Source organism: Patiria miniata, unplaced genomic scaffold (assembly GCF_015706575.1).
Source record: "Patiria miniata isolate m_02_andy unplaced genomic scaffold, ASM1570657v1 HiC_scaffold_24, whole genome shotgun sequence".
Classification (NCBI taxonomy): domain Eukaryota; kingdom Metazoa; phylum Echinodermata; class Asteroidea; order Valvatida; family Asterinidae; genus Patiria; species Patiria miniata.
Genome location: NW_024037063.1, coordinates 18,643,168 through 18,658,766, shown reverse-complemented (window position 1 = coordinate 18,658,766; position 15,599 = coordinate 18,643,168). Strand labels below are relative to the sequence as shown.

General features: G+C 37.4%; 1 protein-coding gene across 4 annotated transcripts in view; it reads right to left on the bottom strand.

The window, feature by feature from the left end:
• Positions 1–2,729: 2,729 nt before the first annotated feature.
• Positions 2,730–15,599, bottom strand: part of LOC119732632 (myosin-10-like) — a 66,020-nt gene continuing 53,150 nt past the window's right edge. For 3 of the 4 annotated variants that reach the window (XM_038206249.1, XM_038206252.1, XM_038206250.1), the window contains 9 exons: positions 15,306–15,389; positions 14,159–14,275; positions 13,415–13,572; positions 12,685–12,850; positions 11,493–11,665; positions 10,837–11,001; positions 7,281–7,461; positions 6,083–6,207; positions 2,730–5,449 (listed from right to left, as the gene is read on the bottom strand). In XM_038206249.1, the coding sequence (XP_038062177.1) occupies positions 5,284–5,449; positions 6,083–6,207; positions 7,281–7,461; positions 10,837–11,001; positions 11,493–11,665; positions 12,685–12,850; positions 13,415–13,572; positions 14,159–14,275; positions 15,306–15,389 (1,335 nt within the window). In that variant the 3' untranslated portion in view covers positions 2,730–5,283. The remainder of the gene's footprint in view (positions 5,450–6,082; positions 6,208–7,280; positions 7,462–10,836; positions 11,002–11,492; positions 11,666–12,684; positions 12,851–13,414; positions 13,573–14,158; positions 14,276–15,305; positions 15,390–15,599) is intronic. The other variant, XM_038206251.1, reaches the window with a different exon arrangement.

Sequence of the window (15,599 nt, the reverse complement as noted above, 5' to 3'; positions counted from 1 at the left end):
CCGGTGAAAATTAAATTATTTTTTTTTTCAGGAGTAATTGGTAACACTTGAAATTTTTGAGGTACGGTTAAATGTTAAACTCCTAGATTTTTCTCAATTATGTCCGTTTCAAGGAGCAGTTGTAAAAAGCTAAATTTTTACGAAATCAAGGAGTTGTGTATGGCTCTTTTGGACATTGCAACAGTATAAGTTAACAAATTTGCAACAGCTTTCATTATAGAAAGTTGCGCATTTTTACATTAACAAATTTGCATTAGCTTTTATTATAGAAAGTTGCGCAATTTTACATGTACAGTTATATACTTTGCACATGTTTAATCATTGTCATATTAAATTGACTGTCAAAATTCCTCTTGAAATTTAACGACCAATCAATAGACAACATATCAATTAAATACAACAAATATTTCCTGAGTTATCTGGAAAAGTGTGTTGTTTTTGTTGCGTTATTGGTTAATTTCATTTTGGTTGTACATGTACTTTTCGCGTTGAACACACTCAATTGTTTTTGTTACATTAATTGTATTGTGAAATTTCAGAGGCCTTTTAAACATGTTATGACCAACATTTGAACTGACAAAATTTCAATTCTATTTCTAGAGTTCAGACTGTGAGCGAGTGTATTTCTGTCACTGACTGTACTTTTTCCGCCAAATAGACAGTTGCTTTGGTTAAATTTTATGGGCTTTTTAAAGATACTAAACCAATCAACTGACAAAGTCTCAATATAATTCAACGGATTATTCTCAAGTTATCGTCCAGACAACAAATGCACTACTTTTGTTAGAAATGGTTTCCAGATGCAAACTTGAGTTAGAAATGAGAATTAGGTATGGGCTAATTTTGTAATTTTGGAAGCCCATGCACATTTTGTATGGGCTGCCACAAGCGCAAAAATTGAAGCCGTGGTTGGCAACGTATTTTCCAAAAAAATCCTCATAACATCCTTATCATATTAAAAAAAAGGGCATGTTTAGGAATTATTTTGTTGGTTTGTTGATAATTTTGTATTTTCAACAATCAAATAATATTTTTGTAATCATTAATAACTAGTCTTCATTTTTGCAGTGTTGGGCCTTCCATACTTAGCAACCCATGGTTTGCAAAATGTGCCATGGATAAAAAAAACATGCAATTTATGCACAAACCTATGGGGGTTGTGAACCAGTTAAACTTTAAAGTATTATTTCTTCCATATTTTCCAAAATTAATGAATCATTAACTCACATATTAATGCACAAAATATCAGAAATATTATTTGAAAATAAAATTTCAAATTTTAAAGCTTTGCAAATCAAAAGAAGAATTTATCTTGAAATGTTTTTCAAGGTTCCAGTCACCAGGCACAGAACAATGCATGTGATTGGTCAGCGTTGCTTGAGAGCTTGATTCTGATTGGCCAATATTGGTTCTTCAAGTGTCAGGGTCATATTTAAAATGTAAATGATATCCCAAAAAAAATTCCTCCAAAAATTCTTAAATCAGAATTTTAAAACTTTAAAAATAAAAAAGAGTTCATTTTGAATTTGTTTTCAAAGGTACCAGTCACCAGTCACCAGAGCTTGATTCTGGTTGGCCAATATTTGTTCTTCAAGTGTCAGGGTCATATTTAAAAAAGTAAATGATATCCAAAAAAAAATTCCTCCAAAAATTCTTAAATCAGAATTAATTTTTTTTTGAAATAATTATATTTCAAGTAACTGGTGCAATAATGTGTCAAAATATGATTACTCAAACATGCATAATATTATAACAAGAAGTATCAAATGAAAGTTTTAACCGGTTTACTGCCTCATATGTTTTGTGCACAAATTGCCTGGTTTGTTTGTAATCTATACCCAGAATGCATTGCAAATATCAATGTATTGATAAATTCTCCCTTCATATTAATAACATTAACTTAATGAAGTTAATGCATTTAAATTAAGTTAATGACGTTGTACATGAAACACATACAGGAACAAATGGTTTGAAAAAGGCACATCAAAGTTCTACATGTATCTACAACTTTGGCACAAAAGTAACTAATCTTTCAGTATATTTAGTAAAAAAAAATGCCATACAAAAATGGTCAAAAACCTGAGAAACGTTTCAGTTGAAAATATCGAGGGAATTACAAAAAACTCGATTCCATAATGTTCTATATTTCAGCCTTTATGCTTTTGGTCACTGTAGTTTCTGTTAAATGCAACAGGCTGATGCATTAGACCAGAATAGCGCCCTCTATTTACTGAAAGCCGATAAATAGACCCTTTGCATTGGAGTCAGAGTCGGAGGGCAGTGGTTTAGTATTGCTTGGTCAGGCATGAGTAAAGCTTTTATGCATTCACTGTAAGGCAAAAAAAAAAAAATATTCGGTTTCTGGTCAGACCAAAGTTCCGGAATTGACGCGGCCACGCGGCTTTTTTTTTTTTCTTCAAGCTTGGATTGTACAGACAAGGTGGGTACTATTTTGCTTTTTTGGTGTCCTCATGTACATTGGTGTCCTCCATAATTTGCCTTGGTGCTTTCGATCATTTGCCTTGGTGCTTTCGATCATTTGCCTTGGTGCTTTCGATCATTTGCCTTGGTGCAATTTCCCATTCCTTGGTGCCCTTTGGTAAAAAAAATTGAGGTGCTGAAATAGAGGGCGCTGTTGGAGCTACCGCGGAACATTTTGGAAAAAAAAAAAGATCGACGCGCATGATTAAAATCGACGCGCGCGCTGACCAGAGACCGACTTATTTTTGTTTTTGGCCTAAAATTGATATAACTTGGAAAACCCTCCGATACACACGCAACGCGTCTATACATCATATTTTTCAGCAAACGGGGGCGCTTTAACATCTAGGTACAGACAAGTACTTCTTTCTTTACTGAAGCAGTTTAGTAACTTTACATCAAAATTTACAAATTAAAAATTGTAAAAATGTAATTTTTGAAATGTGGCAGCATGACAATTAACAGCAATATACCCTTGGATTCCTGTATGTTTATACCTAAAATGGCATCCTCAACAATATGACACTTCTAGACATGTTTGCATTGTATTGTTACGTGCATACAAATTCCTCAATTTGTTACTCAATCGGTAAAAAACAAAACCGGATGAACTAAATTTAACCACTTTAAATGAGCCTCAAGTAAGGTTCACAATTCTTGCATATTTTTTGTGCATCATAGTTGATTATGACTAATTATATCTGTCCAAAAACTTAAACATAACAAAAAGGAAACTTTAAGATTCACGAAACGAAGTTTTCTGCGTGAAAATTCAGCGTAGTACATTTCATAGAACACATCGAGTATTACACGCAATAAGTAAAAAAAAGTAGCACACATATAAATATAAATATTATACATTGGTCATATGACTCGAACCACATCACAGCATATGAACAACAGCTTAAAAACATACTTTTCATAAAAACACACACAAAACACTCTAAATTAAATAATAGCACTCTATTATTATTAGTGGTGTGCATTTCCGGGTATTATGGGAACCGGGTACCCGATTGAAGTAACACACGGATATCCGGATATCCGTAAAAGAAACCCAAACCCTAAAATTCAAATCCCGGAAGTTGTCTAAAAGGCTGTATAGCTTTACGGTGTAAACTGCAATTTTTGCGAGCGTCATCTGTCGCGCGTTAAAATGCACAAAAATGAGAAACTGTTTCAGTTTTCCATGTAGCCTGGTTTGTATTTTTGAAAATTCCCATAAATGACATTCAAAACCTTTCTTTTTCATTGTCTGAGAAGTTACTGAGTTGTAAAGTTGGTTACTGGTACCCGATCCCATAATCTGGAACCGGTTCCTGACATCAGCGGTCGGGTACTCGGGTATTAAAACCGGTTCCGATGCACACCCTTAGTTATTATTCTTTATTTGTAAGGTTTCAATAACACACACACTTTTCTATGAATTACGCTTACAGAAAAATACAAGATACAATATTCCAACTTTAAAATGTCTGTAGGCACACTTAGTACTCAACTCGATACTAGGCACTTAAAACTCAGTACAAATATCAGCCATTTGATGGTCATTTTTCATATTAAAACAATTACTCTTCAAAATATTGAATACTGTATAATTTACATTTGAGTGAAGGATTTTATTGCTTAAACACGCCATTTTATTGAATTGAATCATGAGAATTACTCAATTCTGAGCTACATAATAACTGAATTATGAGTAACCAGTGACAATGACTCATGAGAAAATAAAGTTACTCAGAATTCATCCGAGTTCTTTGTGACTCAGTACTATCCTACTCGTAGTCGTTGTCAGACGAGTAGCGAGTAACCGTAGCACTCATATCATGACAGTGACTCATTAAAGAATGTTACTCAGGATTGGAATGAGTAGTGAGTAACCATGGAGCTTATACAACACTGACTCATGTAGGATGAAGAATGGCTCAGTCTCATGAGTTCGTGTTTTACTCAATTCTGGACTTTGTAATACCTCAAGTTTTTAGACTGAGTAGTGAGTAATCAGTGAGCTCAATAACACTGACTCATGAGAGATGAACAGTTACTCTAATCAACCTGGACTCTGTATATAACTCGTTTCCGAACTCCGTAATATCTCACTGTTTGTGGAACTACGAATAGTGAGTAACAATACAATTCACATTACACTGACTTGTGCAAGATGATTAATTACTCAAGACTCATCTGAGCTGTGTAGTACTCAAATTTTGACTCTGTAATAACTCACGGTTTGCATAACTATGAGTAGTGAGTAACCACAGTGCTTGTATCATGACAGTTTCTCTTCCGAGTTCTGTGTATTACTCAACTTTGGAATCATGTATAACTCAACAGTTTGTACAACTATGAGTAGTGAGTAACCATTGAGCCCACATGATGACACTGACTCATGAGTGATGAACAGTTACAAAAGATTCATCTGAGTTCTGTGTATTACTCAATGCTGGGCTACGTGATAACTCGCGGTTTTTAGGAATACGAGTGGCGAGTAACCAGTGAGCTCATATCATGACTGTGACTCATGAGAGAAAAAATTACTCAGGACTCATCCGAGCTCTGCATGTTACTCAACTTAGACTCTGTAATAACTCGCGGTTTGTAGGACTACGAGTGGCAAGTGACCATTGCGCTCATATCCTGACGATGACTCACAAGAGAATAAATTACTCAGGACTCATCTAGGCTCTGCATGTTACTCAACTTAGACTCCGTAATACATGTAACTCGCGGTTTGTAGGGCTACCAGTGGCCAGTAACCATAACTCATATCATGACAATGACTCATGCGAGATGAAGAATGACTCAGGACTCATCCGAGCTCTGCGTATTACTCAATTCCGGACTCCGTAACAACTCTCGATTGGTGGGACTGTGACCGTACCCTGATGTCCTCGTTCCCGGCAGACTGGATCGCAGTGAGTGACCGTTGTTGGTGTTGCGGAGGTCATGGGTTGAAATGTAGCTCGGGCTGCAAAGAAATGCGAACAAATATATTCAAAATAGGCCTTATTTTTGAGCAAAAATGTAATTTCTGTTTTTATGCATATGGCGTGAAGAACACACATCTAATTGCATTCTTAATGTGCACAATACCTCACCAATGCTTTTCAATCATCATCTTCTTGTTTGCAAAAATATAACACATATTTGAATGCTCGATCAGTGGAATATCAGCATAGCATTTTTTTTTTATTCAAATATTTGGAAAAAAAATTAAGCGGTCTCGATGATAAAAAATGTCTTCAATGTGTTTTTAAGTTGCATGGTTTTATTGTTCATCAAATGCCACCATTTTGTTGAAGGCCACTTTCACACATGATGTGTGAGCTTCCGTGAGGAAAATTGGGTCAAATTTCTTCTTTAAAATCGGTTAAATGTCAGCCATTCAGCTGCCTATTTCTTTGTATTATTTTAATAAGCTCTTTGCCAATATTCGTCATCGCAGGCGCATGCAAATCCCGATTAGTTCAAGCTAGTTCAAGCTTGCACATGTTTCACTTGATCAGTGCATTTTGAAATTGAATATTTGAATATTCGATCAAGTTGAAGTTGTAATAATTGAATACTTAAATTTTGTTTTAAAATGCACACCCTTACTTACCTTTGCGACAACCCAAGACCACTGGTTAAGGTGGTTTTAGGAACGGTGGAATTTAATGTACTAAGTGGCGACGAAGGAAACATAACTCCTCCAGAAGACGACACTAACAACGACTTGTCAATCTCCTACAGACAGACACCCAGCCAGATGCACAGACAGACAGACAGGCGCATAGGGTGACAGACAGGGTAGCAAAGCAGGTCACAGACAAGAAGCAAAAGGAAGCAAGAAAAAAAAGCAACTTAAATATTGACACGAAGGGAACAAATGCAAAGCATTACTGTGTGCAAAATTAAAGAAACTAAATAAGGCAATGCATAAAGGCATGTAGGACCATTTGCTTTTCTTGCTCGAAGCGACAAAATTACTAAAAATAGGAAGAACGTTGAACAACAAAAGTGTTGTAGTTACAGTTCAGTAGATACTACACATTTTGACAAAAACAGAAAATCTATGCACAATTTGTTTTCACCTCGTAAATTTCCAGAGTATACAATCCCTAAATCAGCAATCGGGACACAATTCTTATTCAGGCGGTAAGCATTGACCGTGATCTTTATTACTGATCGACACTTGCTGACCAACTTCAAACAACATCACAGACTGACTCATGAAGGCTGTATAAAGAAATGTGCCCACAGGCACACTTTTTCAAACCATCTTCAATGAATGTTTATTTTCAAACGATACCATTTCAGGCAGAATATTTTCACAGGGTATTTGATACCAGTCCTATCTTCACTTTGTGAAAGGTTTCTGTCATTAACGTAGCTGGTACTTTTCTGGATAAGGCAATGATCCTACATGGCTTTAAGATGCAAATGCTCTTAAGAAAAAAATATGGTACAGGGTTTAAAATGCCATAAGGATAAAATAAGGCCAAAAATTGGAAAAGAAAATTAAATCGCGAATTGCTAAAAAAGGTACACTTACAAGCAGATATCTGTATATTTCACATACAGCTCCTCTAATAAAACAGCAGCACTACCGATTAATACAGCAGAAAATTTGGGCAGTATTTTCATGAATTTTACGTTAAAAGGCAAAAACCAAGTAGAAAGCCAAAGAATTAGACGGCACAATTACACTGTACAATAGCTACATTCATTCAGCCCATAGCAACAACCATAGCAACAGCTACAATTTCCATAGCAGCCATTACCAATCGCCATAGCAACTAACATCTGTTATTTCTCACCTGTTTCTGTTTTTCCAGCCGGTATTCCCTGATGAGTTTTTCCATGGCGACCCGTTGTCTGCTCAGCGTGTCGATGCGGTTTTGCAGGACGCCGTTTTCTCGTTCCAAGTACTTGACTCGGTAGTCCATGGTGCTGACGTTGCGGTTCTGGTCTCGGACCGCCTCCTCTGTATCGGAATGTCTGGAGATACAACAAAACAAAAAAACAGAAAATGAAACACCCTCATAAAACAAATAATAAAAAAAAAATCTATTATATCATTTTTGCTGGTCCCAGAGGGCCAGCCTTGTGTCCTCTAAATACCTGACCCGACCCGACCTGACCTGACCTGACCTGAGCTGACCTGACATGACCTGAGCTGGCTGCAACCTCGTCCCCAGGGTGTCGAGCAGTACGTGCCCACCACTACCTGCTCTCTCACCCTGGTATTGGACCATTTGCATGTGCAAGATTTTTGAACAAGTATGCAAATGAGGAATAATCTGGTGCCTGCCTGTGTGTTACATTAGCGTCTGTTTTTGTATGCAGTGTCTGGGGTAAAAATAGAATCAATTCATCGCGCCGTGAGTACGAAATCACGATTGTTTTTGAATTAAAAATCTGAAAATCTTATCCCGCCAATATGCAGTATGACATTTCATATTAATATGAGCAAATTGCAAGGAAAGGAGTATTTTTTTTACAATGATCATGAAAACACGTAATGCATGTTGGAAATAAAAACACAAAGTACACGATATAAATCCATTACTAGCCAATTGCAGTATCGAATCAAGATACAGGAAGAAAGTTTCCTATCCAGGGCTTACTATTGGAAACAAGGTTGGGGACGAGGCACGTATCTTATTCCGCGCAAAACGGTTTGCGCGTGCGCGTATTTTTTTAAAAATGGCGGGCGTACGCGCGCGTACGTGCTCCTAATTATCGGTTCATGAATATTCATTTATTTATCAGCGCGAAAACTCACCAATTAAACCACCCCATATCAGCGATGACATCGCCTCTGACGGTTTCTAAGCACCCCGGTTGGTAAGGAGGCTTCATCAAAATGATAAATACTTTTTAAATTATGAAAATATCATTTTGTAAACTAATTTTATCCAAGTTTGAATTTTGGGATGATTTTGCATGAAAATTTAACTTTTTTCTTGATATCTCATCAAAAAAGGGCATATTTCTAAAAGTGTTTTTTTTACGGAATTTTAACTTCTGAAAAGTAGTGAACGAGGGTGTAATCTTCATTGTTTTCTATGTGGGAACCGAGCTAATATTTTTTTTTTCGTGAATTTTCGTCCTTGAATATCACATTTTTGGCGACATTTCGGCTTGAAAACGCATGTGACACGCGTTGAGCATCAAGAAATGCACACTGGGAAGCTGCTAAACGAGTTCCAAAATGCTGAATCTTGCAGTAAAAACGAAGATTCTGTACTGCTTATGTCTCGTCGAAGTCAAGAAACCTCCGATCTCCATTCACACCACGTTATAAAGGACATGGCAGGCATTGCATGCCCGCACTCGTCATGCTCGTGGGAAGAAATCTGACACCATTCGGCGGCATCACGCGGTCATCGCCGGCCACCCGTGCCGGGAGTTCGAGCTCGAAACCCCACCACAAACATCGCTTGTGACAGGCACCGCTTTGGAGTCGAGTTTTGGGTGTAATATGCGGGTAAACAGGGATTTGGTTATGTGCATTAAATATGAAAACTGGTTCAATTTCAAATTAAATTTTGTGATTATGACTTGGCTATTCCTTCTTCCAATGTATTTTTGTGTCATATATTTTTTAGACTTTTTAATGTTGCGTTTTGCATTTTTTAATCTTGCTTTATTTCCTTTTCCATTTTTTTTGCAGCTGTAAATGGAGATGTTTTGATTGTCGTTCCTTCTGATGACGATGCAGACCTTGGAATCTACATTACGAGACATGATGAAGAACTCTGTGAAGAATAAAACTATGGCCAGACTTGAACTGAATTAAAAAAATCCTTTTATTTAATATACTTTAAAGATTTTTAATTATTTTAATAATGGAGACTAGACATGCATTACACAGAAATGTAACCATTAACAAATGTACTCAGAAGTAGTCAGAAGAAATCAAAAGTAAGTTTACCGACTTAGTCTTAGAATAGAATTACATGGCTTCTGCTGACAACCAAGTACATGTATCATCAAGCCAATGCGAAACTAGAGACTTTAATTGTTTATTTAGACAAAATATCTCCTGATTTAATTGATATTGCAGTATACATGTAGTGAACAAAAATTGCAGTATGGTTATAAGACAAAAATGCTTGGGTCTAGTAACATCGGCTGTTATATTGGATTCGAAATTAGGATTGCAGCAAGGATTTAATTTTTCATTCTAGTGATTTTCGAATAAAAGTGTTTTTTTTAACAAATTATTTTGTTGAAAGAACAAAAAGCAAAACACTAAAACTGGTCGGTGTTTAAAACTGAAATTGAAACTAGGGCTTTCAAAAAGAAAGGGATGGAAAGAGAAAATTCAATGAAATAATTATAATAATTTAAATAAGGAATAGGTCTACTGAATACCATTGCTACTTTTCATAAATAATGGATTATCTTGTAATTTAACAGTCTACCAGGTGCAACAATAAAAAATTTCACGGAACTGCTTAAACACTCGTGAATCTGCCTATGCTTTAGCACGCAGGTAAGTTCCCTATACAATTACACGCAAGCTTCTCATGAAAAGCGTGAAATACGCGAACGAGATCAACTTCTGGTTGAGTGCAAAAAATATTAGCTCAGTTCTCATAAAATGGAAAAATTACAATAATTAATGGACTACTAGGTCAGCCAAGGCAAATTTGCTGGAAAAAAACATTTTTGGAATGATAAAGCAGAACTTTTGAGGTTCGTTTTTACGCGTGGAAAGTTCGTGCGCGTTTTTGCGTAGTGACGTCACAAACGCGTGCGTACAGCGTTCTCCCGCGGGATTTCGGGTGGCCATTATCATAATTTATGTGCGCACGCTCAGACCAAGTTGACACTGGTGTCATATTTCACTGACGTACGTGGAGGTTGGACTGACTGTCACTTGTAGAGAACCTCGGTCCAATGGTTACGGTGTTCTATTCGTGTGCCACGGTACAAACCCTGGCGGGGAAACACAGCGCTTTTGTTCTTGGGCAAGACACTTTACTCAAATCGCCTCTTTTCACCCAGGAGTATCAATGGGTACCTGTGAAGGTAGAGACCAGATTGCGCTGATCTCGAGCTGCTGCAGTAAAAAATGGTCTCATGGCCTGATGAACAGGGGTAATAACTGTGAAAGGCTTTAAAACCTTCAATGGTACAAAGCTCTATATAAGCGCGACACTAATACGATATTATTATGAATCCGGACCATTGTGTCACATAAAGACCTCCTGTGAAAAGCTATTCTGAATCAATTGAACACAATTTAGTGTCCGTTGGGACAAGCTCAACTACGCTTGCCTTTTTTTTTTATTATTAAAGAAAGACAGACATCAAGAAATTTCAAAGCGGAATACATTTCGGGAATTTTATAGCATTTCTTACGTGGCAAGGAGTTTGCGATGTTCTTCTAACAAGCTGTCGTGTTTCTTCTGCAAGTTCTCGCGGTTGTTCTGTTCTTTCTGCAACTCGGCGTTCGTTGTATTCAGATCCTGCTGTAACTTCATCAAGCTGTCGGCTAAGACTGTCTTGTGCCTTGTAAAAATCTCCCTGTTCAAAAGGATTTAAGTAAATAGCCAATAAATGGATTTTGTACAAGTTTGCAATGATTAAAAGCAGGATCACTTACTTTTCATGCATTTTGTTCGTTTCCAATAATAACACCACTCAAAATCTAAAGACGAATGTTCGAACCTAACCTGTTGAAATTTCAGCTCAGTGGATATTACAGTTTTCGACAAAACAGTGAATAACCATACACAACCGTTTGATCACGAAACACAATTTCGTCAATAGCAATCTGTATTTCCAAAAGCCATTCAATCGACAGATCATTGGAAATCACCTACACTTCTTGATTTCTTCTAAATGATAGCAAGCCAGATTGAATAATTTCACGGGGTGTTTAGTACCAGTACGATCTTTAATCCAAGTAAGCTTTTTTGATAATAACTTGGTAGGTTATTTTGGCATAAATGCAAGTGAACCTATATGCCTTAGAGGCGAAAGAAAATGATTCACTGTCTGTACTTTACTCTTACCTAGCTTGCTGTATCTTGTTTTTATGATGCAACTTATGTTCGTCGTATTTGTTGATCTGTGCGTCGAGTCGTTGCGACGTCTGCACGAGTTCCGTCTGAAGACGTTGGACTTCCTGCTGCAGTGAGGACACTTGATCAAACAGGGATTTCTTGCCTTGCTCCGCTAACGAGTGCTACAAAATGAACAAAACAAGATATTAATGGGCCATAATTTTGAATGAACAAAGGCCCATTATCTTGATACACAACACTAAAAAAATCTTGTTTATTAAAGCGGTTTAGTACCTTTATTTGAATCTAAAAATTGAAGACTGTAAAAGCGAACATTTTGAATTGTAGCAACATGTCAACTTGCTTCAATAACGTTGGATACATGTTTATTTATAATCCCAAAATGGAATTGTTACATGGCGAGGCTTAATTTTAATCCCACCCCTGAAGTCGTTTATTTGCATAAAAGATCTTCAACAGCCTTGGACTTGTCTAATGTAGCATGTAGCTTTTTCATGTTTCCAGCAATCTTGGTACTAATGAGGGGCAGGGCTTGATTTAAATCCCGCCTCTAGACTCTCTCATTGACTTCATCATATCTTCCACCGATTAACAGACTTTTCTTCTATGGCATACAGCTTGTTTTATGCTTCCAGTAATCTTGGTATGTTAATGAGGGGCAGAGCTTGACTAAATCCCGCCTCCAGAGTCTCTCATGGACTTACCACATCTCCAACAAACACAGACTTATCTACTTTTGTATGCTAATGAGGGGCAGGGATTGATCTAAATGCCGCCCCAAAAAGTCTCTCATCGACTTACCCTATCTACAACAAACACAGACTTGTCTACTTTGGCATGCTAATGAGGGGCGGGGCTTGATCTAACCCCCCCCCCCCCCCCACAGTTTCTCATTGACTTACCATAATTATCTTCAACTTGTCTACTTTTGTATGCTAAAGAGGGGTGGGGCTTGATCTAAATCCCACCCCCCAGTCTCTCACTGACTCCATATCTTCAACAGACACAGACTTGTCTACTTTGGTATGCTAATGAGGGGCGGGGCTCGATCTAAACCCCGCCCCACAGTCTCTGAATGACTTACCATATCTTCAACAGACTTGGACTTGTCTACTTTGGTATGCTAATAAGACGCGGGGCTTGTTCTAAACCCCGCCCCCACAGTCTCTGAATGACTTACCATATCTTCAACAGACTTGGACTTGTCTTCTGTTGCATACAGTCTACTCTGAGTTTCTAGCAATCTGTGTTTCATGTCAGCGTTTTCATGTCGTAGTCTTTCTTCGCGATCGATGCATGCAGCCGCTTGTTGCTTGGCATCTTCAAGTTGTTGGTTCAATAATGACCTAAAAGCCAAGAAGAATGATTAAATTAATTATTCTGAAAATGTTAACAATGTTATCAGAGTTAATGCAATTTTGATTGAGAGCATACAAACGTACATTTTACAGCCAAGTAGTAATGGTTTATCATATTGTAACAATAAACATCTATACAGCGTGAGTAAAACAAAAAGGAAACCCAAATGGCAGGACCATTTTCTGAATAAAGTTCTGCTAGTAGCACTTTCAAAATCTAGGATATGAAAGCCCAATTAATAAGCTTTCTTTAATACAAGAATCATTCAAATCACTCATGTACTTTTTAAGTTACGGAATTTTGAACACAACCACCGTTTTAAAGTTCTGTCCATGGATGTGAAATGTTTTTGTTTTGCTGAAAGAGGGTTCCACCACTATCAAGATTGGTAATAGAGGCACTGGGAACCGGTCTACACCAAGGGCAGATCTGTGTGCAAAAGCAATGCAAAAGCTGTTTTTTATGTAAAAATAAATCATATGAAGGTCAAAATTTGTGCGGGAAAAAAAAAAAAAATTTCAAGAGTGAGGATAATATATTTCATAGCTTACTTTTCAATCCTTTCTTCGTGCAGCTGTGCCTTCAATCTGTTGATATCGTCCTTACAAGTCCGCAGGTCTATCTTAGTGGCTGTCAAGTCTCTAAGCTGAGCCTCGGTGGCCTGTAAGCGAAGCGACTTCTCATCAAGCTGTTGCTGCAACTCTGGAATCTACATTCAAAATTGAAAAGAAGTCACATGACGGTCATGTGACCAAGTCACTGTCGGACAGGATAAGAAAAACATCTAGAATACTCTCAAGCAAGTTAGATAAGCCCATCAGCACCTGTACTACATTGTATGACATTGTATGACATGACATTGTATGACATTGTATGACATGACATTGTATGACATTGTATGACATGACATTGTATGACATTGTATGACATGACATTGTATGACATGACATTGTATGACATTGTATGACATTGTATGACATTATATGACATTGTATGACATTGTATGACATTTCATGATGAATCCATAAAAGTAAAGAGTGCTTGGATAGTTTGGGGCGGTGCATGAGAAACAGGCAAGGCAGTTTGGGCCGGTAGAGGGTAATAATGGGTTAAAGATATGGATGCTGTTACAGCTTAATTAATTTTACAACTACACCATACTTATTCTAGACAAAAAGTCAGTAGGGCGATAGAAGTCATGCATATACTAAGCATATTCATATACTAATGGTTAACATACTCTGTGATTATCAGATTAGTTAAGTTAGTCATTGCAATGAGTTAATGACCAGCACCTTGCGTTCGGCGGCCTGCGCTCGTTGCTGCACCACACTGAGCGTGCTTGTGGTTGCGTTGGTTTCAGCCTGCACCTGCTGTATCTCGCTGTAGCGTTGTCGCGTCTCGTTAGTTTGCTAAAGGTCAAAGGTTATGACTGCGTTATTGATGGTTAGAAGCAGGGTTAAAAATTCAGTGAGTTTCTGAAATACATGCAGTTACTCAGAGAAAACCGTGTCAGAATCTATCATGCATATGAATTAGTAAGAGAATTAAAGGCATATAGGAACATTTGCTTTTCATGAATTTTGTTCGTTTCCAATAATAACACCACTCAAAATCTAAAGAAGAATGTTCAAAACCTAACCTATTAAAGTTTCAGCTCAGTGGGTATTACACCTTGAGAAAACAGTGAAAAACTATGCACAACCTTTTGATCACGAAACACAATTTCGTCTATAGCACTCTTTATTTCTAACGATCGGTCAATTGACTGATCGTTGGAAATCACCTGCATTTCTTGATTTCTTCTAAATGACAGCAAGCCAGATGGTATGATTTCACGGGGTGTTTACACCATTACGATCTTTAATCTAAGTGAGCATTTTGATAATAATTAACTATAAATTAACTGAATTGACTGAATTGGAAATGACATTATACATGTTTTCAGAAAGCAAGAAGCAAAATGAATGCAGATACCACATGCACACTTAAAAATAGTTTGAATAAAATCATTGACATTTAAATGTACATTGCAATTAATTGAAACCTATTCCTCAGAAAGAACATCTGAAGTTATGAGAAAGACATTTGAATAAAAAGAGAATTAGTATTTAATACCTTTATATTCCCAGTTATTTCAGAATGATGTTAGACATGTAAGACATCTTAACAAAAAAATGTAATCCTGACATTCACCGGACTGTTCTGACCACAAACTGCTGCGTTCTTGGAACCATCCACTGCGCAAGGGAAGTCACATGACGTTCGTATTTTAAGATCAAAAGGAGCGTTCGCGTAACATGGCGGTTACAGGACACGGCGTTTTGTAGTCAGAGAACATTAAACCATAAAAATGTCAAGTCTACGCTTTTTAAGATGTCTACGGTTAGACAGGCAAGGGAATAGCGCCCTCTAGCAACAATGCACAATGCGTATACCCACCTTCTCAAGCTGTGCTTCTAGTTCCTGTTTGGCGGATTCACTGGATGTTAGTCTGGCCATCAGGTCCTTCAGCTGTGTCCATTGCTGAAAATAACACCAACAAACTTACAGACCAGCAGGAACAACTTAACTTTCTGAAACAATCCGAGGATCGACAACCTAACCTGGCCAGCTCAGTGGTCAAGTGGTAAGACGTCTACACTAGTAAGCAGGAGGTCGTGGGTTCGAGTCCCACCTGCGTGACCTTGTGAATTTGATCTTGCAAGCCCTTGAAAACACTTTTATAAAAATACT